Genomic DNA, 27,687 nt, shown 5'->3' on the forward strand with positions numbered 1-27,687 from the left:
AAACCCACATATGCTCATATGCTCTGATACCGCTGTTGTTCCAGCACTTGCACTCCTGGGGCTCATGCGCAGGCCTTGCATGACGTAACTGTAACAACTTCCTGTGAGCGAGTGCCAACACTGCTGGAGCAGCGACGGCAATAATTCTAAGTGTTTATTTAATGTGGGGGGCAAACATCCAGATTGAGAAGGAGGTTGTCCAAGTAGAGGACAATGCCTTTAAAATAAAAAGCCAGTGTATACACTGTCACATACTGGCTGCATCCAGCTTTTACCATTTCATCAGCGTGGATGTCCGCTCTGATCGAATATGGATAAGTTGCAGCGGACGAGTGGCAGGAAAACTGCTGCTGTTGGAGGGGAGTATACACAGTTTGGTTTTAAGTTAGGTACTGAATTGATTAAGCTGGAGTTGTTAGGTATGGGCCAACTCTTTTAAAAGGGAACCAATCACCAGGATTTTCGTAGATAACCTAAAGCCAGTGCTATACTGGCACTATCGGGCTGCTTATCTACATACTTGTAGTGGTCAGTTCGGATGTTTAGGTTTTGAAATCCAAGAAAGTGAAGTTTGTAGAATGAGCAGCTTCTTGAGTGACAGTTGCACTGGAGCAGATCATATATTCATAGTTATCTCCTCCCTCTGTTAGAATTAGCATAAGAATTATACAAACGAATCACTGTCTAGCAGGACCTGTGGTGAGGTCATACCCATGTGACCAGAAGGGGCGGGGCCTCAGCCACCAAAGCTATATACCAGGTACATGGGTATGACCTCACCACAGGTCCTGCTAGACACAGCAAGTCGTTTGTGTAATGCTTATGCCAATTCTAACAAAGGAAGGAGATACCGTATTTTTTGCTTTAGAAGACGCACCTGATTATAAGACGCACCCCCAAATTTGGTGAAGGAATAGAGAATTTTTTAATAAATGGGGTCCGTCTTATAATGCCAGTGTCCGTCTAACAAATAATATAGGGTATATGTCCCTCATAGCCCCCTCATCCTAAAATTAGCCACCTTAATCTGGATATGGCCACCTTATATTGAACACGTCCCCCAGTAAGGCGCGCAGGCCCACTGTTTGCAGGCGCACAGGCCCACTGTTTGCAGGCGCACAGGCCCACTGTTTGCAGGCGCACAGGCCCACTGTTTGCAGGCGCACAGGCCCACTGTTTGCAGGCGCACAGGCCCACTGTTTGCAGGCGCACAGGCCCACTGTTTGCAGGCGCACAGGCCCACTGTTAGATATCGCCCCCATGTTGCTGCTTTTAGTAAAATAAACTCCTTACCTTCTGCAGCAGTGTCCTGTCTGGTGTCACCCTCCTCGGGGTTGAGCTCCTCCAGTGTCTCCTGCACTTCCTACTACCTGGTTCTCGGTGCGGTCATGTGATCGGGACAGCAGAGAGAGAAATCTCTGCGTGCAAGATCACAGCAGCAGGAGGGAGACCGGGCAGACACGCTGGAGGAGGTGAGTAAAGAGTTTATTATTTTACTATGGGCAGCAGCATGGGGGCCATAGCTAACACAGGGGGAGGCGGCATGTGCGATCAAAGGTAAGCACAGGCAGATAATATGCACAGCTCCCCCAGCCCATCGCCGCGGTGCAGTTTCAGCACCATGGTGGTGGACAGCGGCTGTGCATATTATATGAGCGGGTGCAGGAGATCAAAGGCTGCCGCCCGCAGCTTCACAAGCCTCTATCAACCCCCCCAGCACTACTCCAGAGCGGCCTCCACCTCCCCTGGACCCTGCAGTATATAATCTGTATATTCGGTTTATAAGACGCACCCCCTACTTTCCCCCAAAATTTGGGGGAACAAAAGTGCGTCTTATAAAGCGAAAAATATGGTAACTATGAATATATTCGCTACTCCAGTGCAACTGTCACTCAAGAAGCTGCTCATTTTACAAACTTCACTTTCTTGGATTTCAAAACCTAAACACCTGAGCTGACCACTAATGGTATGTATAGAATCAGCCTGATAAAACCAGTGCTATCCTGGCACTATGTTATATACGAAAATCCTGGTGATTGGTTCCCTTTAAAGTGTGTGTCTCAAGATTTGAAGTTATCCCCTTATCAGGAGGATGTCAGGCATGCACCTCAAGGTTCCATTAATTTTCAGTGGGACTGCCGAAAATAGGAGAGCACAGTGCTTTGCTAACTGAAGCAGTCAAAGTTAAAAAGAATGGAGCCTTGGGGGTGGATGCTCAACCGCCTCAGAGCGGTGTACACATACTATGTCATCCTCACATAGGGCAGGAGAGACTGATAACATACGCTTTTAGCTCTCCCTAATGGCTTTCTATCTACGCAGGGGACAAGTCAGAGCTGGTAGGATGCGTTCAGAAGAGAGTAGACTTTGATCAGGCATATGGCACTTGCTGTGAACACCATTATAGTTGGCACCTAAACAATATTTTCTTAAGTGTGGCAGATTACTCATATGCGCCGTTGTGCAAAAAAGCTTTTTCAGCAAAAAAAGGGATGTATTTCAATATAGTAAATCATCTTCAGTGTATTATGTACTGACTGATGATCATCATTCAGCATCTCTCTGCTATCGTGTCTCCTGTACAGCTGAACGCCAGTTTCCATGTCTTATCACATTATGTCACATCCCTCAGGGACAGCAAAACAATCAGGGAGATAATTCCAGGTATCAACAGAAAACTAAGCTGTTAATCAGGGCATCTTGCAATATTCCTTGGAGGAGCACGGCTTGTGCTGTTCACATGCTTTACTTACGTTGTCTATTACTGGACTCTTTATCCGGCTTCAGATCTACGCTCTCCTGTTCCTCCATGGAGAGGTCAGGGTATGAGGTAGTAGATTTATGCTTTGTGCTCCGGGCCTGGTTTTCAGACTGTGCTACTGACTGCTTGTTCGTTTCCATTTCTTTTCTTATGGGTTTGGAATCCTTACTTTGCGATACAGCAGCAGAAAGGGACACATTTGGCGGTGCCACCACTTTATCGTACATATAGAGATAGTAACTGGAAAGAAAAGGGGAAAAAAAAAAAGTAAATAAATTCAGAAAAATCTGATAGCTATATATTTGCATACATTTATACATATACACTTAAGATTAAGATCACTTGTTGTCAATAATTAGACAAGGTCGTAAAAGTGAACCTGTCAGGTGAAATCTGCACCTAGAACCACGAAAAGTTCTGGATGCATATTGCTAATCCCTGCCTAACTGTCCCTGTATCAAGTAGCATAGATAAAGAGATCTATAGAATAAGTATTTCTAAAGATTCTTTATAATATGCATATGAGGCCAGAGACTAGTACCAAGGGCGTTACTTCCCTTGGCTAGTCAGCCCCCTTAGCATGCCCACATGGACGTGCTAACATGCTAATGAATGCGCAGCATCAGAAGCACGGTCGGGCTCACCTCTGCTGCCACTGTTGGTTTTCGGCTCAGTGTGCACGATAGGGGACGTCCCCGGAGGACGTCCGGTCATGCGCACTACACCAGTTTGAAGCCGGGACGCGTACACCCGGCTTCATAGGACGCATGACTGAAAGTCCAGGACTTCTGATCATGCGCAATGAGCCGAAATCCAGCTTCTGGCGCGGTAGCAGCAGAGCCCGGTGAGATCGACTATATCTCTGACGCTACACATTCATTAGAATGTTAGCACGCCCACAGGGGTGTACTTACATGCTAAGGGGGCTAACTAGCCAAGGGAACTAACGCCCTTGTCACTAGTCCCTGGCCTCATTAGCATATGATAAAATATCTTTAGAAATATTTTTTTTTTTTTAAAGATCTCTATCTATGCCAGTGTATACAGGGACTGTTAGGCACGGTTTAGCAATATGCACCCAGAACTGCTCGTGGTTCTGGGTGCATATTGCATCTGACAGGTTCCCTTTAAAAAGAACCAGTCATTAGGTTAAAAGTGACTAGTTTTTCTTCTTATTTCATTCCCATAGAGTACAGTATGTTTTTTTTCTTACTTTCAAAAGAAAAAAAAAATTATGGCCTTTACCAAAAGGGTGTGGCTCACAGGACCCTATGGGGATGTCTTTAGGCTGCTCTGCATTTATTACCTTGTGAGATACACCATGCTTTAAATACCATAGAAATTGGCACAATAAAAACATTCATCTCAAGATCTGTCAACACATCAAAAGTGGCCAGTTTTTCCCCTATCTCTCAAGCATATTTATTTTTTTTAAACCCACCACTATTCCTGAGATTGAGCTTATTTTTTATTTTTTTTTCTTTCTTTAAATTAAAAAAGCCATATGGTTTTAGATACATGGCCTTTTTATTTAGTTTATTTTATCTTCAGGCTGCTCTGCATAATTACCATATTCTGAGCACTGACCCATTGGTAAAAACCATCCAACCAATATTTTCACCCACTAACAGCAAGCAGAGATCCTGAATGAATAGAAATGCTGAGATTAGAAAGTTGTGTGCAATTAGTAAAACCCCATAATGAACTAAACAACTTCCTTTTGGAGGAAATATGGCTCACGATTCACATGACTACGCTCCGATACGTTTACAAGGACATAAATGAAATAACATCTTTGTTTTCCCTTCACTATTGATGAAGAATATCTGTTCAATCATCGGCATTCACTGCCTTTCAAAGTGTAATTCAATTCAGACTTCATTTAATCCATTAATATTTATACTATGCATTTGTCTCACTGCGGGTAGCCAGCATGGAAAGTTAACCCATACAGGCTGGATGGGAGGATGCATAGGCCTAAGATTCAAGACAAATCGCCAAATTTTCTTCTTGTAACCAAAATAATGGGGGATCAGTCTCTAACAAAATAGCAATTTTCCATCTCTCGTACTAAAAAAGCATTTTTTTTGAAGACTGCAAAATATGATTGTGTGTGTGTGTGTGTGTGTGTGTGTGTGTGTGTGTGTGTATGTATGTATGTATGTATGTGTGTGTGCATACTGCATAACATATATATTATATCACATGACACATTATGCACACACATATATATTATATATACACACACACACACACATACAAATATATATATATTAGTGTGCGTGTGTGTAATATATATATATGCATGTCTATATATTATATATATAAAATTGTGTGTGTGTATATATATATATATATATATGTGTGTGTGCATAATTATGTGTGTCATGTGATATAATATATATGTTATGCAGTATGCACACACACATACATACATACATACACACACACACACAATCATATTTTGCAGTCTTCAAAAAAAAAATGCTTATATATATATATATATATATATATATATATATATATATATATATATATATATATATATATATATATATATATATATATATATATATATATATATACACACACACACACATACACACACACATACACACACACACACACACACACACTTTTTATCTCAAATGAAAGCTAGCAAACAATAAGAAAGGGGCAAAATGAAGGAAAGGAAGATATAGAAAATGTAGAACACATGAAAAAGAGTAGAAGAGAATGAAAACTGAAAAAAAGAGCGATAAAAGAAAAAAGAATGTGAAAGAGGAAAGGAAAATAAGATCACTAAGGCTACTTTCACACATCCGGCTTGAGCCCTGCGGCTCAATCCGGCTGTGCAAGCTATGCAACGGATGCGGTGAAAACACCGCATCCTTTGCATAAGTTTTTCCCATGCGGCCCGCCCGGTTTTTGCCGCTTGCGGCATGCTACTGAGCATGCGCAGTGGCAAAAACCGCATGCGGCGGCCGAATGCGGTATTTGCCGCATCGCGCCGCATCCGGCCGCCATAGGCATGCATTGAGAGATGCGCCGCATCGGCCGAATGCGTCGCGATGCGGTTTTTTTTGCCGCACGAAAAAACGTGCCAGGCAACGTTCCATCCGGCCGCCGCATCGGCTAAATCTGCCGCATGCGGCAAAAACCGGATGGAACGCAAGGCCATGCGGCACAATGCGGCACTAATTAAAGTCTATGCAGGAAAATCGCAACCGGCAGCAAAAAAAACCGGTTGCGATTTTCCTGCAAAGTGCCGGATTGTGCCGCAGAAGAAAAACCGGAGGTGTGAAAGTACCCTAAAAAGGAAAGAAAAAAAAGTAGGGGGAAAAGAACAAGATGGAAAACTCTACATGTGTAAGAAGTGGCATTTCAGACCAGACTGAGCAGCTCAGGAAGGATGGCTTTCATCAGCCGCCTCGGATACATCAGTGACATATTGTTGGCAGATCACAAGCTCGGACCTGCATTGATTCAGAAATCAAAGAGGCCTTGACCCTTCTATACCACTTTGGAGCCAAATTAAACATTTTGTCCATAGATATCTTTGACACATTTCCACCACTAAAGGCATAGATCTGAAAGGCAGAGCCACGATATTAGGGGGAACAAAAGGCAACAACCAGAGATTGTACGGTTACTCAAGAATTGTTTAACTTGTCTAAAACCTAAAAACTCCCAGATTTAATAAATCACTGTGCACAGGCACATGTAATGTCTGGAGAGGTACGACTAGCCAGTTGTCCAATTGTGTGACGACTGCAATGCCCCTGACTGACGTGCTGCTCGCTCCCTGCTGGTTGGATAATTTACATACTAACAAGTAGGTGTAATCATAGCACTTCGAAGTGTCATGGCGAGATGGATAACTTTGGGAGTCATGAAAAAAAATCCTTAATAGTATTGTTCCTGCAAACAATAGGCCAGTGAAAATAAGGTTTGTCTATTGTGAAATATTCCCAACCGAATACATGCAGAGGGCCCCATATCTAATCATTGAGAAAGCTACAGTTGGGCTATATACATTCACATAAATATATTCGTGTTCAATTTACAGTGTCCTATCAACTAACATCGGCATACAGGCTGTCTGCAAACAGCACCTAATCCTCTCCTAAATAAGCACATCAATAATGCAGAACTACTAATCAAGTTTAAGTTAATGTAAAGAGCCTGTTTTATGAGTTAATGTGTTAGGGACATGATTGTGGCCCTTCCCCTGCACTTGTTAGTCCAGCTGTATCATACATTGGTTGCCGGAGGAGGAGCATGAGACTAGTCAGGGGACAGCTGCTTTTCTATAGGTCTGGTCACATGCTCAGCCAATAGCCGTCATATTGTAGACAGGAGGGCAGGACAGTCTGTGAAAAAGGCTGTACTACCACGCAACACATACATTAGTCAGTGCCACAAAATAATGTTGTCCAAACATGAAAAGAAAAAAAAAAAAAAAGTGAGAAGACCCCTTTAAGCCATGTCATTTTACAAACATGCCAGACTGACAAGGACTCCAAACCTTTATTGGCTTAATTGAATAGGATGTGCATGAGACGGCGCTGCAGACAGTGATTGAGTAGCAGCCGCTCTGTCTATCAGCTCTGACAGGGCTCGGTTTAGCTCCCTAATGAATTTTAATGCTTGATCTAAATATTGTAGAAAGAGGAGAGATTAACAGAGCAAGCACAGCAGTTACAAAATGAAGGTGTGATGTCAGCGTATAATGAAGTTCAGACACTTGTCACATCCCTTACCATTTTAAATTAATGTGGTGTAACCCTTCCAAGTTGTTTCGCAGGAAAACCACTGGACTGAAGGCCGCTGTACAGCATTAGCCAAAATGCCCTGACACTGAACGCCGAGGTTTCTGCTGGACAACCAGAACGGCAAGAACTATATAGTGGAGGTGTGTCGCTCACCTGTAGCGGTCGCCTCAGGGACGTCACTCCAACTTGTAGGAGGCCACAGGGGCTCCACTTGACTACCGCTGGCAACAGGTGCGTCCAGTTATTTACCTCTGCGTCGTTACGCCACACTCGGTTTGCGGTCAGGGCTAGGGGTGACCGCCACTGGCTGATGGAATCTGCAGTCGGATGGTGTGGCCTTCCGAGAGTGAGACGGGCCTCAGGGGCTCTGGTGTAGAACGACAGGTCGCAGAATAATTCAGTCTCAGTCTAAAGTGCCTTGCAACTGCTTTTTACTCACTTTCACGTGCTTCAAGTGGTACCCGAGCGATGCTGAGATACACCAAGAGAGAACCTGCATGCTGATATAGGGGTAACTGTTGGCTCGCCTTCCTAGCACTTCTTGTTTCGGACTTAAAGTACCATGGGATTCATCCATGGAAGTTGCAACTGCCTTTTCTCCCCTTTCTGGCCCGTTTGCTGGCAGCGTGGACCAAGGTGGATAGCTTCAGGCTCAATCCCTCATTGCTGCTGATGCTCAGACTCTGTGTTGCGTGGTGTGGGAGTTGTTGTCCACCCCACCGGCAGGTTTAGCAGACCCCTAAATGGATGTCTGGCTTTAGGGACCTGTTCCCCGTGCGTGCCTAGCCATCCAGAAGTCTCCGTACACGACCAGCTGAATTCTCTTCCTAAGCGTCTTTCTGTCCAACTTCTGGTGGCCGTTCTCCCCCGCCAACAGCCACTACACGTGCAGGGTCTAACTAGTGTCCACCCTCCTGCGTCTCCACTTCAGACTCTGCTTGCTCCTCTCCTACTCCTTTCTCTGACTGACTGCCACCTAGTTTCCAGCCTCTCTACCGCACCCCTTGATTGGATGTGGAGGCCACACCCCCTCCTGGGTCTGCCCAGGGGTCCCCTCAATGGTGTGTGTGAGACCAGGTCACTATGTGCCTGTGCTTAAACACCCTATTCAGCCTTTAGGATTACCTGTTTGCACTCACCCAGCATGGGTGCAGTACTCAGTGGCGCCTGACCAGGTCAGGGGCACCACAGAGGCACATTCACAACTAAGTGCACCTCGACTTTGGCACCAACGTCCTTCTGGTTTTAGGCTAAATGGCCCAATAGCCACAATGCCATCCTGTGCAGACCCAATCTGTTTATAGACTTGATTGTATTTATGTGGCTGCTCACGTAGTTTGTATGTTAAGAGGAGGAGTGGTCCACACCTCAGGAACAGAGATGTGTAATTACCAATGGTGACCTGCTCAACCATCCTTGGCTTCACATATCCGGAAAATGGTGTCCCCTGGGTAATCCACGTGGGCCTCATTATTTTAGTCCATGGGAGCTGTGATCTGCTAAGGTGTTAACACAATCCAGAGAGCAAAAGGCATGGTAGTCTTCGCTCTGAAATGCTGGGGTAAAATTAGGGGCACTTATCCCAGAAAGGGTAGTCCTGGGACCTATCAAATCTATGAAGTCTACACCCATCAGATAATCATAGCATATTTTCCCAATTTTATCCATTCATCCAGTCAGAAGCTGTGGTTACACCAGACTGGAACAGGACTGGGAAGAGCAAAAGTTGGAGCCTGGTAGGTATTTTACTAGGGGCAGGGGACATGCACTAGTCATACCAGTCCAGTGGTGAAAATGGGGGAGAAAAGAAAAAAAAAAAAAACCAAACCCGCAACATTAGGTACTAGATGCATTTTATGAATCTTAACTTGGACAAAATGTGTAGCAAATAATGTGCAAATACAAAATAAGGGGCAAAATAATCCAGTAAACTGGAGAAACACCAATGATGAATTGGGTCCATTGTGTATAATACAGACCTCCTATTGTTGGCATACAAACAAATGCAAGTGTGAAAATCTCTACAAATAATGCATTTACATCTGGTCTAAGAGATAGTTATGCTATTCTGTAGTATATTGAAGGGTTTCAAAAGTGAAACTACGGAGGCATCACACACATAGTATGTAACTAATTATTTCTTAACGTTGGATACGCAGAATAGCCTTACCCACAGTGATTGCCTGTAATTTGTACATAATGAGTGTGTGTAGCATTGTGTTTAAAAAAAATAAAAATAGCTTTTGCTAGACAATATCTTGTATTCCGACCTTGCAAAGACAGACGTCAGAGAAGGAACATTAGACCAAGAAAGCTGAAAGGCAGAATCTCCCAGGACCGTGCCGATGTGGGACTCCCACGTGTTATATCACCATGGGTCGTCCATGCAATATTCTGCTTGCTGAGAATCATAGTTGTAGGATAAAAGGTAATGAGCAGAGAGTAGGTGAGCTCAAACCCCGCAGACCGAATTTACAATGCCCACCTTATGGCCAAGGGAGAGACTAAAGCTTATGATCATTATTTCACCACACTTGTTTATGCAGCCTTTACCTTGGATGCAGCAAATGTGGTCGGCTGGCGCCATCATCTTCCTGCTTGATGACTGGGTACCAAGAAGGCAATTCCAAGGTCTGTACATGTTCAGTCTAAGAAAAAAAAGACAGAAAATGTTAAGTATCTTCAGCCAACAGAATACAAACAAGTCAACTCATGGAGGTTTTACAGAGACTCACAGTTATCAGTTTCCATCACCAAAGTCACATAAAACACACACACACACACACACACACACACACACCTGTCACGTGCCTCAAGCTAGTCTGTTCTGTGTGCTACAGTGTCCTGTACTCTGAGGTGTTAGGTCAATGGCACATCATTTTGGACTAGATCAGAACCTCAATTTGCAGACAGTGTTTCGGGATGATACCATACTTTACACTGACGAGGGACAACCACCCTGAAACACCGTGCCTGCAAATTGAGGTTCTGATCTGGCATAAATCCTAAGTCATACTCGGAGGGTCACTTTGACTTCTAGCATTGCTACCTCCAATAGGTGGCACCAGAGTTAGTCTTCTTCCTCCCTGAAGAGACTATTTGTTTTTTATGAACACCTCTCCTACGAGCAGTATGTCCAAGAAGAGTATATTCTGGTGATTATCACTATTACAGGCAGTGCCAGTGCTTCTTCAGTTTGGACCATGGAGTTTTAGAGTGTGCCCACATGGTTGTAAGAAATTAAACTCCGCCTATAAACAAATTGTGCGCCCTCTGCAGTCTGTACAGGTCAATGTAATACTCAGACAAGTCCCAAGTCCAAGGACATCTTTGCAACTTGTTGCTTCACCATTTTAGAGCTGCAATTTTGCAGTATATATATATAACCGCCAAATCAGAAAGCTTGCACGCAAATTTCATGGAAAGATAGTTGTGTGCAACTTGTGATGAGACACAGAAAAATTAGAAACATGTGCGACTGCCGATAGTGTCGCGACTTACTGCAATTAATTAGATGCGTTGTCACCATGACACAATTTCACTGTTGCTGAGTAACTGCTGTAGGGGTGGATTCACACGCAGCAGATAATAGGTTGGCTGCAGAAATTTGTACTAAGTCAAACCCAAATTAATTCATCGGATTTTCAGTTGCAGAAATTTCTGAAACAAAACTATCCCATGTGACATTACCCTAAAGTGGACTTCTGACCAGGCACAGCGCTAGCATCTTGGTATATAAACATGATGCAAGGGAACATGCTCGTTCGCAATGCAAGTTTTGACATATTGGCCAATTACACGTAGAGGAATCTTGCTTACTTAAATCTCCTTGTAAACAATTTACTAAAGGGTAATACAATACAATACAATGCAAAGGAATGGCACATATCTAGGGCATACCATCACTTTAGGCTTAGCAGAGGGTCAATGTTTGGGAATATAGGAGCTGCACTATAGCTCCATGCCACTAAAGGACACACTGCAGTCTCCTGTACCTAGGTGGGTGCAGCCACACTGTCAATGGCAAAAAAAAAATGTTTTCATTCTCAGGATGGGTGGGGTTTGCAGAAATTAGACCACCACTAGAAGTAATACGCTATCGCTTCATAAGCTAGGAATACCCCTTTCAGATACATCTGTGGCTCCTGTACTTCGTGCAACCACGCCTGCAGTATGGCTGCCATTCATCCATGATATGAGCTAACATCTTCAGCTGCAAATTTTGCAACAAATTCAAGCAGAATCTGTAACATTTCGAAGGGCAAAATAATCTGTGAAAATCACTCAGAACATACCAGGTATGATGTAAAGTTATAGAGCCGCAGGGACCCAGAGATCAGGCTGCAATATGTTCTAGCATTCGCCCACTCGTCCGATAAAGTGCACTGCAGAACATAACTCCAATGTAGCCTTTATATGGTCACCTGCCCATATGGTAGGTAGATTACATTTCTGTATCAAAGCTAAAATGTAACCTAATAACAGAGCTTAAATATCATGGTAAATGGCAGTAACTGCTTAGGGGGAGTCTAGTCTGTATCATTAGGAGAATGCAGCGCTGAATATTGCTGAGGACACTTCATATCTGATTTTATCAGCCTAGTTCAAACAATGAATAAAACATGGAAGAAATCTCATGGAGAGAATAATTGCTATTAATCCCAAGAGGGTTAGGAATTTTTGAAAATCACTCTTACAAACACTGCATTTTGTGTGTATTACTGCAATAGTCGGATTAGATGCTCAGAAGCTCTACACTGGAAGAGAGACTATTCCAGCCATTGATGCTAGGACGTGTTCTTTAGAAAACACCACTTATTGAAATAATGATTTTGTAGATTTACTGCTAATTAATTATATCATGTATATTATAAGGTATTCTGCGCATTGTGAAGGTTATTCTCTGTAGAACAACCAAACTCTCCGGTCTGGCACCTCCTCTCTGCTGCGATTGCCGTCGTCCTTCTACCCAGCCCAGTATGGATGACGTGTCCTATATCATCCACACAGGCCAACATTGTGGCCCTGCACAAGCGCACTTTGATCTGCCCTGCTCAGGTAATAGCTGAAGGGAAAATGTGCAATAGGGTCTTACCCAATGGACATAAGAGTAATGAGGGAATGTGCTCACCTTATGGATTTGTGTGTCACACAACCAGCATTAAAGCATGTAGTCAACTGCTGCAGAGTCCACATGCTAAAAAAGCCGAAGCAGATCAGGAGCAAAGTAGATGTAAAACTGTTACTGCGCTACTGAAGATATGAAAAATGCAGGAAAGTTGAATGAAGGTGGCTTTATTCAACGCGTTTCAAAGTGTCTCCCCAATTCATCAGGAAATCAGTGAATTTCCTGATGAAGTGGGGTGACACTTCGAAATGCGTTGAATAAAACCACCTTCATTCAACTTTACTGGATTTAGGTCATATCTTCAGCAGCGCAGGAACAGTTCGACATCTACCTTGCTCCTGATCTGCTTAGCTAATGATTGCTGCATCCAGTTACCGGCTTCAATGTTATCCTCCTGTAGACTGTGGCGGTCACCAAGCCATCTCTCCCAACTTCACACACAAGAACATTCAGCTTGGCCAATAAATCATGTGCTTTATTGGGGAAAGTAAAGAAAGCCGCTGCCAGACCGCAGCAGGGAACGTTTAAATTCAGGTTTGACTGATTCTCCAATACGTATGGGGACCTCTAGACCAGCACAGAACACTACAGCAGTGGGAGGATTTACTGCATCCGGTGATTAATGCCTCTTATGGGTTTGATACCGACATTTCCCCATGTAGCCAATTGTCCTCCAATCCTGAAAACTTAAAAAAGGTGTCCACTTGGAATAACAGACAATGTAATTTTTATATGGGATAGTAATATAAGAGGCTCCTAGACTACTTGTCACCACTGCCAGACACCTTCTTAGCTGCTGAAGTGTCCTATATAAAATCCAACAAAAAAAAAAAAAAAACATTCCAGACCACCAACGGTCCAGCCATTTTGGTCTAGTATCTCCCGACGGCCACATTATTTTTCACACTGATCAGTAGTAGCCTCTCCGTATTCCACCAATAGAGCCTTCCCCCTCCTATCTGGAACACTAGCATTTACAGAAGTCAAAAAACCTCTTCACCCCCTGGCGATTTTCAGTTTTGCCCTCCCCTTCTTCCAAGAGACTTAACTTATTTTTTTTTATCAATATACCCATACGAGGGCTTGTTTCTTGTACTTTTGAACCACACCATTCATTTTGCCCCATATTGTACTGTAAAACAAAAATTCTAAGTGCAGTGAAATTTCACAACTATTTTTTTTTTCTGGGGGGGGGGGGGGGGGGGGGGAAGGGAGTGATTTACCATATGCACAATAACGCAAAACTGGCCTAGCAATAAGATTCCACATGTCAGTACCAGTTTGCAGATACCACATGTATTGTTTTACTTTTATCTAAGTGGTGAAAAAAAAAACATTTCAGAAGTTTGAAGAAGAAAAAAAAATGAATAAAAAAAAAAAAAATACGCTTTTGTCACCATAATTTCATCAGAGCAAAACCAACCTCAGTCCCAACATATCAGAAAACCATATTGAAATGCAAAAAAAAAAAAAGGCAGGGTTTTGTTTTTGCCATTTGTGACCAACTTTATAGCCAATTTCTATCACTATCAACGGCTACAGCCATCTTCACTTAATGGCAAAAAATAGTAAAATCAGATATTCTACAGGCTATTAAGTAGTGTGTAACCTGCACTCAGTGCTCACTGCTAACATCTTGCAGCAGGGATACCTACAGGAGATCTGGATTAGAAGAAGGGTTTATACAGCCGCCTGAGATGGGCTGCAAGCACTAGTCACAGGAGAAACCTACTCACAAGCACGGGCATCCCATCTATAGGCTTCGGATACAGGTGCTCAAGTCACTCCAATACACTAAGGTATACAAACCATTGATCATGGTATGATGCACAGAAAAGAAAGATCTGGTGCACAAGTCCTAACAATGGCTCATCGTGCCAGCTAGCATGCCACCGATGACTTCCAGTCTTCATATTTAGTCTGCTTTTCTAGTGGCCTCCATCTCTGAGGCAATGTTCATTACAGCAGACCAGTGAATGTGTGCTCTGACAGATGATATCCATAGGCCTTCCAGGGAGTTATACATCTCTGAATAAGAGAAGACCATAGCAACTAATCTTTGGTCTCATTCACAATGGGTGATGGTGACATAGCGGAGGCAGCAATTGGGACATAAAGGTTTCGGGAATACCGGCTGCTCGGGGCGATCATTGAGAATATAGAGAAAAATCCAATCTGGCTATAAGTCTGCTCCAAAATAATTATATATTACACTACAACTGCAGTACAGGACGAGATAATACTAGTGAAGAAAGCCAATAATGACTGTACGGCCTGCAGTATCCAGCTTACTTTTACAACACTCTGCCCCCGCAGCAGGAGGCTTTTATCAAATAATATTCATCCTCTGAATATCATTGTTTTTTTCACAACCATCAAGTATAATAATAATGCTCAACAAAGACGGTACAAGTGCAGGTAATGATCACGTACAGACACCTGGGTATGAAGCCTGCTGTGTCCCATTATCATTTACTTTATTGGCACCTGCAAGTGGAAGCAACACAAGGGGCTCCTTATATAGCAGTAATGCCATGCACACACTGTATGGCTACCCATAGCTAGCACACGCTGCACTGACAAGGTGGATCTCCTAATGTATTATATTCCACACGTGAAAAGGAACCTTTCCCAATGCAGAGCTATAATGAAAAGTCATGATATGTAGCTGTATGTCTTATAGCTGCACGTGTTGGCCAAGGAACCCCACAAATGAAAAAAAAAAATAAAATAAAAAAGGGCATTATTTACAAGACATCAAACATGTAACCATATGAACAACTGTTATCAGAAGAAAAGAAAAAAAAAAAAAACATCACAATGAAATACACAAACAGTATTAGTATATAGAGGCATCACGGGGGGGAGGGGTGGTGGGGGAACACCTGAAAAATAAACACCCTGCAATTTCAATGTCTACCACAAGATGTCAGTATATAACCACAAGTGGCAAAAACCCCTCAAAATATTTTCATGTTGTCAATGAGAAAAATATAGTAAAGTAGAGCCACAGAGTTTAAAGGCACTGATTGGACCCCAAAGAGGCCATTCTCCTGATCTCCACTGTGGCAGCATCAATTCTACAGCAGCATCCGGATACATACTGCCCACGGCTATGGCAGCATGAATCCAACGGCAGCATCCGGATACATACTGCCCGCGGCTATGGCAGCATGAATCCAACGGCAGCATCCGGATACATACTGCCCGTGGCCATAGCAGCATGAATCCAGTGGCAGGATCCGGATACATACTGCCCGTGGCTATGGCAGCATGAATCCAGTGGCAGCATCCGGATACATACTGCCCGTGGCTATGGCAGCATGAATCCAGTGGCAGCATCCGGATACATACTGCCCGTGGCTATGGCAGCATGAATCCAGTGGCAGCATCCGGATACATACTGCCCGTGGCTATGGCAGCATGAATCCAATGGCAGCATCCGGATACATACTGCTTGTGGCTATGGCTGCATGAATCCAATGGCAGCATCCGGATACATACTGCTTGTGGCTATGGCTGCATGAATCCAATGGCAGCATCCGATACATGCTGCCCGTGCTTATGGCAGCATGAATCCAGTGGCAGCATCCGATACATGCTGCCCGTGGCTATGGTAGCATGAATCCAGTGGCAGGATCCGGATACATACTGCCTGTGGCTATGGCAGCATGAATCCAGTGGCAGGATCCGGATACATACTGCCTGTGGCTATGGTAGCATGAATCCAGTGGCAGGATCCGGATACATACTGCCTGTGGCTATGGCAGCATGAATCCAGTGGCAGGATCCGGATACATACTGCCTGTGGCTATGGCAGCATGAATCCAGTGGCAGGATCCGGATACATACTGCCTGTGGCTATGGCAGCATGAATCCAGTGTCATGTTCCCTTTAACGATAAGTCTCCAATTGATGTAAAATCCCAACTGTGTAGATCCAGCTGAACCAGGGCGATGGTCCTCTACCGTGTCTTCTTCACATGCCCATATAATGCTAATATGAAAGTGTGTCTAACAAAGGAATATATGTAATGGCTAGAGTACTTAAGGAGCTAACATATAACCTCAAACCCTTGTTTAAATGTACATTTTATTAATATTCATTAAAATCCCAAATTTACCACAAAAACACAAAAATTAAATACTGGATCAGGTAAACCTTGTAATTACTCAAATTATTTTTAGCCCTAATTTGAGTAATTACAAGGTTTACCTGATCCAGTATTTCATTTTTGAATTTTTGTGGTAAATTTGGGATTTTAAAGAATATTAATAAAACGTTCATTTAAACAAGGGTTTGAGCTTATATGTTAGCTTAATATGAAAGTGCACCAAAGAATCAATGTGACCTGGAGACATCAGATTTTGACAATAAGTAGACTACATTTTTACATTTGGATCCTATTGATGGAGTAAAAAAAAACCCCAAAACATTTACTTAAAATTCATAAATGACTAATTGTCTATATAAGACTTTGAGCATTGTCCAATATGGGGGACTACTGTCCTCAGAATGCAGACAAACGTATTAACGATCAGTGAAATTACTAATACTATCCCTCTCTGGTGTGCAGTGCCTGCATCCAAGATTTATTCTACACGGCCTCCCTGTAGGGTGTTACGACATTGCATCTGCTTCATACAATACCCTTATATATTAACCAACTGATATTTCTGCCATTCCCAAATATTAGTGATTGAAGTGGTCATGTGTTAAGCCTACAGTCAAATTATTCATGTTGACAAATGCTTAATCTCCAGCTCAGCGTACATGTATAATAAATGAAAGGCAGTCACATCCATATTTAATCACAGAAGATTTTAGTTGTGTCCCATTATTTCTCTACTAAACAGTCATTTTCAGCCAATAAATATTTGTACATTACCCCGGTCCACAGTGTAATCACATCTTTGTCGCAGAAAGAGAAAAGCCCTTTAATAGATTCATTGGGAATCGTTTCCACAAACAATACTTTCAGTAGCTAGATCAGACAATGGAGCACCTGCGACAGACATATCCATCATACTTACGGACGAAATCCTAAAGAGGCTGATAATTAGCACAACGAAGCTATTAATCTAGTGGCTCAGATGACAGGTAGACAAAAAAAAAAGTGTAGTAACTGAGGTCAAAGGGGGGGTAGTACATGGGCACGATGCCTCCGCTCACATGGAATAAGCCCACCAGAATATGAGCAAAGCTAAAACAAATCAGTACATAACCCCCCACAAAGCAACAACTTACACTACTTCACATGTAGATGGGTTTCTAAAACTGTGTCTGTGTGTGTGTGTGTGTGTGTGTGTGTGTGTGTGTGTGTGTGTGTGTGTGTGTGTGCGCGTGTGTGCGCGTGTGCGTGTGTGTGTGTGAAAATGTACAGAAAAATGCAGCCATGTGCATTACTTGGTAGGCCTCACGTAGACAGAGCAGGGACCATTGTGTGCATGCATGTCTGCGTGTGCCGTCATCTGGTCACTCCACGTGGCAGTAACAAGGGTACTCCTGTCCAGAGGAAACTCTTCTAAGACGTAACAATAGAGATGAGCAAAGCATTCCACAGGACCCTGGTCCAACTGCCACATTGATACTTCATGGCAGCTGGACCAGAGCCCTGCAAATGTCCAACTACCTGATTGCAGCCAGCTTATTGGGAGAGGTGCCGAAGATACCAAGCATGATCATTACAACCTAACCACCAGAAAGCCGACAGGTAGTAAAAAAGGTCAAGAAGCTGTATCTGTCTGCCACCGAGTACCATTGAGGTCCTGCAAATCACTGCACAACACTACATAATTTCTGATTAACACACGGGGTAGGCAACAGTTATATCTCTAGGGGAGACGAGACAAGATCATTGTCTCCATATGGATTTGTTTATGGTACAATAGTACCCTAGTAGAGTCATGTGGGTGCCCGACATGGACACCCAATGCCTCTCATGGGATAAAGTTTCTTAACATTCAGCCAGACTATTGTTCTTATGTGTGCTAACTCATGTTTGCTTAACTATTGTTTGGGACCAGACTCTGCGGAGCATTCATTGTATTATAGTTGTGAATTGATAATGTAATTACCTTAGTACCATTGTCTAGTCGGTGACTTGCCGACTCCATGTAGATATAGTGAGTCTTTCTATGCACATCATTTAAATGAACATTATCCAAGCAGCTTGAAATTCATCCAATGGGAGAAGCAATCTTGTCCAACCAATCGATGAGGACGCAGTGTATCCTAAGGGAAGGTTATGGCTATAAAAGGGACTTCTTTAAGCTACCAGGGTTGATGAAGGTTGATGGATGCTGATGGATCCAGTCTAAGCTCTTTGGAGCTGACTAGAGGATCAGGATATCTTATGGCTTCAATCTAGGGACTCCGATTCCGGTTGGAGACCATATCCACAGCCTAGGGATTTCGACCCCGCCTGCCAGGATTGTATCATCATACCAGGACTACCTAAGGAGGACACTCAGGTTGGGACAGTTCAGTCACCTGTTACAGACTTTGCAGACCTCAGACAGCTTGGAACCTGTGAGGCATGGACATTCTAAATCCCTGGTGAGCCAGCGGAAGGGTGAGACTCTGTTGCCTGTTACATTTGTGTGTTTTGCTGGTTATGTGTTATGTGCCGTTAATTGTTTGGGGATCCAATAAAGTCTAATTATTGTGGTTCCCTCACCCTGTGTTGTCTGAGTAGTGTTACGCCCACGGTTAAGGAGGCCGGCGTTCAGTTGGGATGAGCCCTGAGCCACGCTGTCTTTCTAAAGGCAGCGGGTTTTAGTGGACGAGAGCACCCACTGAGCCCCGTGTCTCCACACCCGTTAACTAGCAAGGAGAAGTAATAAGGCCATGCACTTGAGGCCCTAAAGAAACGCTCCTGGAAAACTCATACCGAGATATCCTAAGTAGTGATGAGCGAGATCTACCATGCTCGAGTGTTCGGTATTCATTAAGAGCAGTTAGATGCTCGGATGGACGTGACTCGAGTACCCAGGTATAATGGAAGTCAATACGGGACTAGCATTTTTCCGGAAGATTTCCTTTAAAAAAAAAAAAAAAAATTGCTGAAGTCCCCTATTGACTTCCATTATACTCAGCACTTGAGCCGAGCACCTAACTGCTCTTAATGAGTACCGGACACAGTAGAGCTCGCTCATCACTGATACCAAGCAATACACCAGAACTCTGGAAGAAAATGTGCCAAAAAAGTGAAGGGCATGTCTTGTGCTAAACTTATTGAGTGTTTTAGACAGTTCATGCCTCACTAGATACTTTTTAAAAAGTGACTAGAGAAGAGGGCATTGTCAGATAAGTGTAAGCAGACTCTGCTCTTGTGCCCAAAAAAAACAAACAAACAAAAAAAAAAAAAACCCCTCACCAAAAAGGAGCACTAAGGGTATGTGCGCACGTTGCTTTTTACCTGCTTTTTACCTGCTTTTTTGCTGCTTTTTCTTCTGCGCTGTTTAATGCCAAAATGGATGTGTTCTTCTATTCAAGCAAAGTCTATGGGAATTTGGGTTTCTTGTTCACACTATGTTGTTCAAAATGCAGCCTTTTTGTGGCAGAACTTTGGTCAAAAACTCAGCTTTTCAGGGTATGTGCACACGTTGCTTTTTTTTCCGCGCGGAAAAAAACGCACCCTCTGGCAGAGGGGAGAATTGTAAACAATGCTTTTTGAGAAACAACGCATTGAAAACGCATGCGTTTTTCATGCGTTTTTCATGCGTTTTTTTAGGTGCGTTTTTTAAGACTTGTCAGTGATAATAAAGTTGGTTGAACACAGACCTTTGGAAAAAAAAACCTGTGATGTCATTTCCTTCTCCACATTCTGTTTGGATAAATGGGAGGGCTTGGAATGGAAGGAGCACCATTTGAATTTTGGAAAAGTTGAAATAAACTTCGGTCACCAAGCCCCTTAGGTACCTATACGTCAGAAAACCCCCACAAGTGACCCCATTTTGGAATCTGCACCCATCAAGGATTTTATTCAGGAGTATATTAAGCATTTTGAATCCACAGCTACTTCACCCAAAATGTTGCTGTAGCAACAATATTCTCACTTTTAGGCCCGCTTCACATGTCAGTGAAAAACACTGACGTTTTTCACTGGCGTGTAAAACACGCACATGTCCCTCCGTGTGCCGTGAATCACGGCACACGTGGGTTGTCTAAGTGCAATCCGGGCTCCGTTCTCCGTGGCCCGTGATTGCACTTAGAGATTAACTCACCTGCACCCGCTCTCCATGGTGCTGATCGCTCCCGCGGTGCAGCATCCGGCCGCCGCTGACCCCCGCAGCAGCTGCTTCCGGGTCGGCTGTGTCGTGCATCATGAATATGCGCGACAATAATGAGCCGGCACAGAAGGAACAGGGAGGACGGGCTGCAGAGGACATCGCTGGAGCCGGGTGAGTTAAAATGTTTTTTATTTTAAAAGCACGTTTTTTTCTGGCACGTGTTTCACGGATCACACCACTGCGTGGTCCGTGGGACATCAGTGATGCCAGAAAAAAATGGACATGTCTCCGTGCGGCAATCACGCGCACGCGGGTACGCCGCATGGAGACACGTGCAGTGAAAAATCACTGACGTGTGAGCAGACCCATTCATTATAATGGGTCTGCGTATGTCAGTGATCCTGGTACGTTTAAAAAAAAGCACAAACGTCCCAGAATCACTGACGTGTGAAAGGGGCCTAAGGCTATGTGGCCATGATCCAGCAACACGGCGTCTAGTACACAGTGCCAGCCTTCCTGCAGCTGCCCATGCCCACGATTTGGGTTCAGGCTGCTGTGGAGCTCTATGCTACCTGCAGAAAACACTCTCGTCTCCGCAGCATAAATTGACATGCTGAGGCTCGGGAAGCCACGCTACCGGTCAGTTTATGCTGCGGAGAAAAGAAGCACAGTGGGCATGGGATCTCCAAAAATCCTTCCACTGTGCTTCTACTGCACAACGCAGCGTTATGGACGCAGGGAAAACACTCAGCGCCCATAACGCTGCAAACCCTGATTGTGGACACACAGCCTAAAAAGCGTCAATGGATGAAGGGATGTCAAATATATAGAACGTCCTACCCCCGCCTGCATATTCTAAGCTGGCACCTTTAGTACCTTTCATGTGGCACTAAAGGGTGCCTAGCTTAGTATTTATCCAATAAAAAAAAAAAAAAAAAAAAAAAAAAAATGAAAAAAATGGCGTGGGGTCCCCCCTATTTTTGATAGCCAGTCAGGGTAAAGCAGACAGCTGTAGCCTGCAAACCACAGCTGGCATCTTCATCTTGGCTGGTGATCAATTTGGAGGGCTCCCCATGTTTTTTTTTTTATTTATAAATAAAGAACAAAAAAAAAATAACGTGGGGTCCCCCCAAATTAGATCACCAGCCAAGGTGAAGCTGACAGCTGGGGTCTGGTATTCTCAGGGTGGGAAGAGCCATGGTTATTGGACTCTTCCCAGCCTAAAAATAGCAGGCCGCAGCCGCCCCAGAAGTGGCGCATCCATTAGATGCGCCAATCCTGGCGCTTCGCCCCAACTCATCCCGCGCCCTGGTGCGTTGGCTAACGGGGTAATAAATGGGGTTGATACCAGATGTGTAATGTCACCTGGCATCAAGCCCAGCAATTAGTGATGTCACGGCGTCTATCAGATACCAGACATAACTAATTGACAGTAAACAAAAGCAAAAAAAGACAACAAAAAATGTTTTATTAGAAAAAACACTCCCCAAATCATTCCCTTGTTCTCCAATTTAATAAAAAAAAATGGGTCCGCAGAAATCCATATGGATGTCCCACGTCGCCTCTGGACCTTCTAGAATATGGGGGCACGTTCAGGAAACGTATCCCCCATTTTCTAGGAGGGCAGACCCTCCATTTGAGGAGAGTGGGTGCAAAAATCTGCACCCACTCTCCCCGGGTCACAGCTGCAGAGTGCGAGCAGCCAGCACAGCTCTCTGAACACTGTGCTGGCTGTCAGCTGCTCTGCACATGTGACCGGCCGGCGTGCACTGTGAAGGAGGAGGGAGCCGCGGGGGATCAGCGCTGCGACCGGACAGGTATGTATGACACCGGGGGGAATAGGGGGTGAACGGGCAGGGCCTGGGGAACAGTTTTCTGTCGCATGTGTTATTGCACATGCGACAGAAATCATAGGAGCAGGGCGGCCGGTGCGCTACTGTGCGCGCGGCCATGTTGGATTTTCGGGAGGGGGGTCGGGGACTCGGGGGTCGGGGCGGGCACTTTGGCGACACCGGGGGCTTTGCCAGGAAGTGAGGTCAACAGGAAGCCTCTTGACCTCACTTCCAGGTAAATGCCTGCGTTCTGGCATGCCGACAAAGGCCGCGGACCGCAACAAAAAAGCAGGTCCATGCGTTGTGGCTGCGTTCTGACCCCACATCATTGATTTCAATGGGGGAGAGAACGCAGCCACAACGCACAAAAGAAGTGACATGCTGCTTTTCTTTCCGCACCGATTTTTGGCATCCAAAACGCTGCGGAAAGAAACGCAGCATGTGCACTGATTTTTCAGCTTTCCCATACACTTTGCTGGGAAAGCTGAACGCATGCAATTTGCCACTGAAACGCTGCGGTTCAAAACGCAGCGTTTCCGCGGTAAAAAACGCATCGTGTGCACACAGCCTCAAAGAAGCAACATGTCAATTGTTTTTGCCATTTGGGTTTTGCACTGCAAAGCTGAGTTTTTGACCAAAGTTCTGCCACAAAAAGGCTGCATTTTGAACAACATAGTGTGAACAAGAAACCCAAATTCCCATAGACTTTGCTTGAATAGAAGAACACAACCATTTTGGCATTAAACAGCGCAGAAGAAAAAGCAGCAAAAAAGCAGGTAAAAAGCAGGTAAAAAGCAACGTGCGCACATACCCTAACAGTCCATGTCTCAATGTAATGAATGTCAAATCCATCAGGGGCCTGTCTGAAGTCACAAAAGCCCTGCTGAGCAGTGTACCCAGCCTGAAATGCACCAGACTGCAGGCAGGGGTTTGTTTTTTTTAAGGCTAAATACTGGTGTACAGTAAGCCAGCCAAAAGGTCTTGCAAGGAGAAATGTCTGAAATGTCTGGTAAAGTCGCATTAAATTTATCATACAGCATGAGCCAGTGTGACAAATTTGGCACAGTCTCCGACTGTCTGGCTTAGGTTTATCCTGTCTAACTTCAGGATAATAATAAATCTCCCCCACTGGGAAATGCTTGATTAGGGCATCAATAACGGGATAGAAGAATTCCTTTCACACCCCAGCGTCATGCACAGCCTGCACCTTCTCAAACCCCAGAATCATGCACAGCACCCCTCTTAGACCTCAACTTCACACAGCCCCCGGAATCATGCACAGCACCCCTCTTAGACCTCAGCTTCACACAGCCCCCAGCCTCACGCACAGCACAGCCCCTTGCCTCCAGACCCCAGCCTCACGCACAGCAACAGCCCCTTGCCTCCAGACCCCAGCCTCACGCACAGCAACAGCCCCTTGCCTCCAGACCCCAGCCTCACGCACAGCAACAGCCCCTTGCCTCCAGACCCCAGCCTCACGCACAGCAACAGCCCCTTGCCTCCAGAGCCCAGCCTCACGCACAGCACAGCCCCTTGTCTCCAGAGCCCAGCCTCACGCACAGCAACAGCCCCTTGCCTCCAGAGCCCAGCCTCACGCACAGCACAGCCCCTTGCCTCCAGCCTCACGCACAGCAACAGCCCCTTGCCTCCAGCCTCCAGCCCCCAGCCTCACGCACAGCAACAGCACCTTGCCTCCAGCCCCCAGCCTCACGCACAGTAACAGCCCCTTGCCTCCAGCCTCCAGCCTCACGCACAGCAACAGCACCTTGCCTCCAGAGCCCAGCCTCACGCACAGCACAGCCCCTTGCCTCCAGCCTCACGCACAGCAACAGCCCCTTGCCTCCAGCCCCCAGCCTCACGCACAGCAACAGCACCTTGCCTCCAGCCCCCAGCCTCACGCACAGCAACAGCCCCTTGTGTCCAGACCCCAGCCTCACGCACAGCAACAGCCCCTTGCCTCCAGCCCCCAGCCTCACGCACAGCAACAGCCCCTTGCCTCCAGCCCCCAGCCTCACGCACAGCAACAGCACCTTGCCTCCAGCCCCCAGCCTCACGCACAGCAACAGCCCCTTGTGTCCAGACCCCAGCCTCACGCACAGCAACAGCCCCTTGCCTCCAGACCCCAGCCTCACGCACAGCAACAGCCCCTTGCCTCCAGACCCCAGCCTCACGCACAGCAACAGCCCCTTGCCTCCAGACAACAGCCTCACGCACAGCAACAGCCCCTTGCCTCCAGACCCCAGCCTCACGCACAGCAACAGCCCCTTGCCTTCAGCCTCACGCACAGCAACAGCCCCTTGCCTCCAGCCTCACGCACAGCAACAGCCCCTTGCCTCCAGACCCCAGCCTCACGCACAGCAACAGCCCCTTGCCTCCAGCCTCACGCACAGCAACAGCCCCTTGCCTCCAGACCCCAGCCTCACGCACAGCAACAGCCCCTTGCCTCCAGACCCCAGCCTCACGCACAGCAACAGCCCCTTGCCTCCAGACCCCAGCCTCACGCACAGCAACAGCCCCTTGCCTCCAGACCCCAGCCTCACGCACAGCAACAGCCCCTTGCCTCCAGAGCCCAGCCTCACGCACAGCAACAGCCCCTTGCCTCCAGAGCCCAGCCTCACGCACAGCAACAGCCCCTTGCCTCCAGAGCCCAGCCTCACGCACAGCAACAGCCCCTTGCCTCCAGAGCCCAGCCTCACGCACAGCAACAGCCCCTTGCCTCCAGAGCCCAGCCTCCCGCACAGCAACAGCCCCTTGCCTCCAGAGCCCAGCCTCCCGCACAGCAACAGCCCCTTGCCTCCAGACCCCAGCCTCACGCACAGCAACAGCCCATTGCCTCCAGACCCCAGCCTCACGCACAGCAACAGCCCATTGCCTCCAGAGCCCAGCCTCACGCACAGCACAGCCCATTGCCTCCAGAGCCCAGCCTCACGCACAGCACAGCCCCTTGCCTCCAGCCCCCAGCCTCACGCACAGCAACAGCCCCTTGCCTCCAGCCTCCAGCCCCCAGCCTCACGCACAGCAACAGCCCCTTGCCTCCAGCCCCCAGCCTCACGCACAGCAACAGCCCCTTGTGTCCAGACCCCAGCCTCACGCACAGCAACAGCCCCTTGCCTCCAGACCCCAGCCTCACGCACAGCAACAGCCCCTTGTGTCCAGACCCCAGCCTCACGCACAGCAACAGCCCCTTGCCTCCAGACCCCAGCCTCACGCACAGCAACAGCCCCTTGCCTCCAGACCCCAGCCTCACGCACAGCAACAGCCCCTTGCCTCCAGACCCCAGCCTCACGCACAGCAACAGCCCCTTGCCTCCAGCCTCACGCACAGCAACAGCCCCTTGCCTCCAGACCCCAGCCTCACGCACAGCAACAGCCCCTTGCCTCCAGCCCCCAGCCTCATGCACAGCAACAGCCCCTTGCCTCCAGCCTCACGCACAGCAACAGCCCCTTGCCTCCAGACCCCAGCCTCACGCACAGCAACAGCCCCTTGCCTCCAGCCCCCAGCCTCATGCACAGCAACAGCCCCTTGCCTCCAGGCCCCAGCCTCACGCACAGCAACAGCCCCTTGCCTCCAGACCCCAGCCTCACGCACAGCAACAGCCCCTTGCCTCCAGCCTCACGCACAGCAACAGCCCCTTGCCTCCAGACCCCAGCCTCACGCACAGCAACAGCCCCTTGCCTCCAGACCCCAGCCTCACGCACAGCAACAGCCCCTTGCCTCCAGCCTCACGCACAGCAACAGCCCCTTGCCTCCAGCCTCACGCACAGCAACAGCCCCTTGCCTCCAGCCTCACGCACAGCAACAGCCCCTTGCCTCCAGACCCCAGCTTCCAGACCCCAGCCTCACGCACAGCAACAGCCCCTTGCCTCCAGCCCCCAGCCTCACGCACAGCAACAGCCCCTTGCCTCCAGACCCCAGCCTCCCGCACAGCACAGCCCCTTGCCTCCAGGCCCCAGCCCAACGCACAGCACAGCCCCTTGCCTCCAGGCCCCAGCCTCACGCACAGCAACAGCCCCTTGCCTCCAGGCCCCAGCCTCACGCACAGCAACAGCCCCTTGCCTCCAGGCCCCAGCCTCACGCACAGCAACAGCCCCTTGCCTCCAGACCCCAGCCTCACGCACAGCAATAGCCCCTTGCCTCCAGCCTCACGCACAGCAACAGCCCCTTGCCTCCAGACCCCAGCCTCACGCACAGCAACAGCCCCTTGCCTCCAGACCCCAGCCTCACGCACAGCAACAGCCCCTTGCCTCCAGACCCCAGCCTCACGCACAGCAACAGCCCCTTGCCTCCAGACCCCAGCCTCACGCACAGCAACAGCCCCTTGCCTCCAGCCTCACGCACAGCAACAGCCCCTTGCCTCCAGACCCCAGCCCCTTGCCCCTCCAGACCCCAGCCTCACGCACAGCCCCTTGCCCCTCCAGACCCCAGCCTCACGCACAGCCCCTTGCCCCTCCAGACCCCAGCCTCACGCACAGCAACAGCCCCTTGCCTCTCCAGACCCCAGCCTCACGCACAGCAACAGCCCCTTGCCTCCAGCCCCCAGCCTCACGCACAGCAACAGCCCCTTGTGTCCAGACCCCAGCCGCACGCACAGCAACAGCCCCTTGTGTCCAGACCCCAGCCGCACGCACAGCAACAGCCCCTTGTGTCCAGACCCCAGCCGCACGCACAGCAACAGCCCCTTGCCTCCAGACCCCAGCCTCACGCACAGCAACAGCCCCTTGCCTCCAGAGCCCACCCTCACGCACAGCACAGCCCCTTGCCTCCAGACCCCAGCCTCACGCACAGCACAGCCCCTTGCCTCCAGACCCCAGCCTCACGCACAGCAACAGCCCCTTGCCTCCAGCCTCACGCACAGCAACAGCCCCTTGCCTCCAGACCCCAGCCTCACGCACAGCAACAGCCCCTTGCCTCCAGACCCCAGCCTCACGCACAGCAACAGCCCATTGCCTCCAGACCC

General features: G+C 47.2%; 1 protein-coding gene across 1 annotated transcript in view; it reads right to left on the reverse strand.

Annotated features, from left to right (window-relative positions):
- SKIL (SKI like proto-oncogene) overlaps window positions 1-27,687 on the reverse strand; it is a 58,272-nt gene that overhangs the window by 26,283 nt on the left and 4,302 nt on the right. The window contains exons 3-4 of the mRNA XM_075340635.1: window positions 10,090-10,184; window positions 2,754-3,001 (exon numbers count right to left, since the gene is read on the reverse strand). Coding sequence (XP_075196750.1) covers window positions 2,754-3,001; window positions 10,090-10,184 — 343 coding nt within the window. The remainder of the gene's footprint in view (window positions 1-2,753; window positions 3,002-10,089; window positions 10,185-27,687) is intronic.

The sequence above is a fragment of the Anomaloglossus baeobatrachus genome, chromosome 3 (genome assembly GCF_048569485.1).
Source record: "Anomaloglossus baeobatrachus isolate aAnoBae1 chromosome 3, aAnoBae1.hap1, whole genome shotgun sequence".
Taxonomy (NCBI): Eukaryota; Metazoa; Chordata; class Amphibia; order Anura; family Aromobatidae; genus Anomaloglossus; species Anomaloglossus baeobatrachus.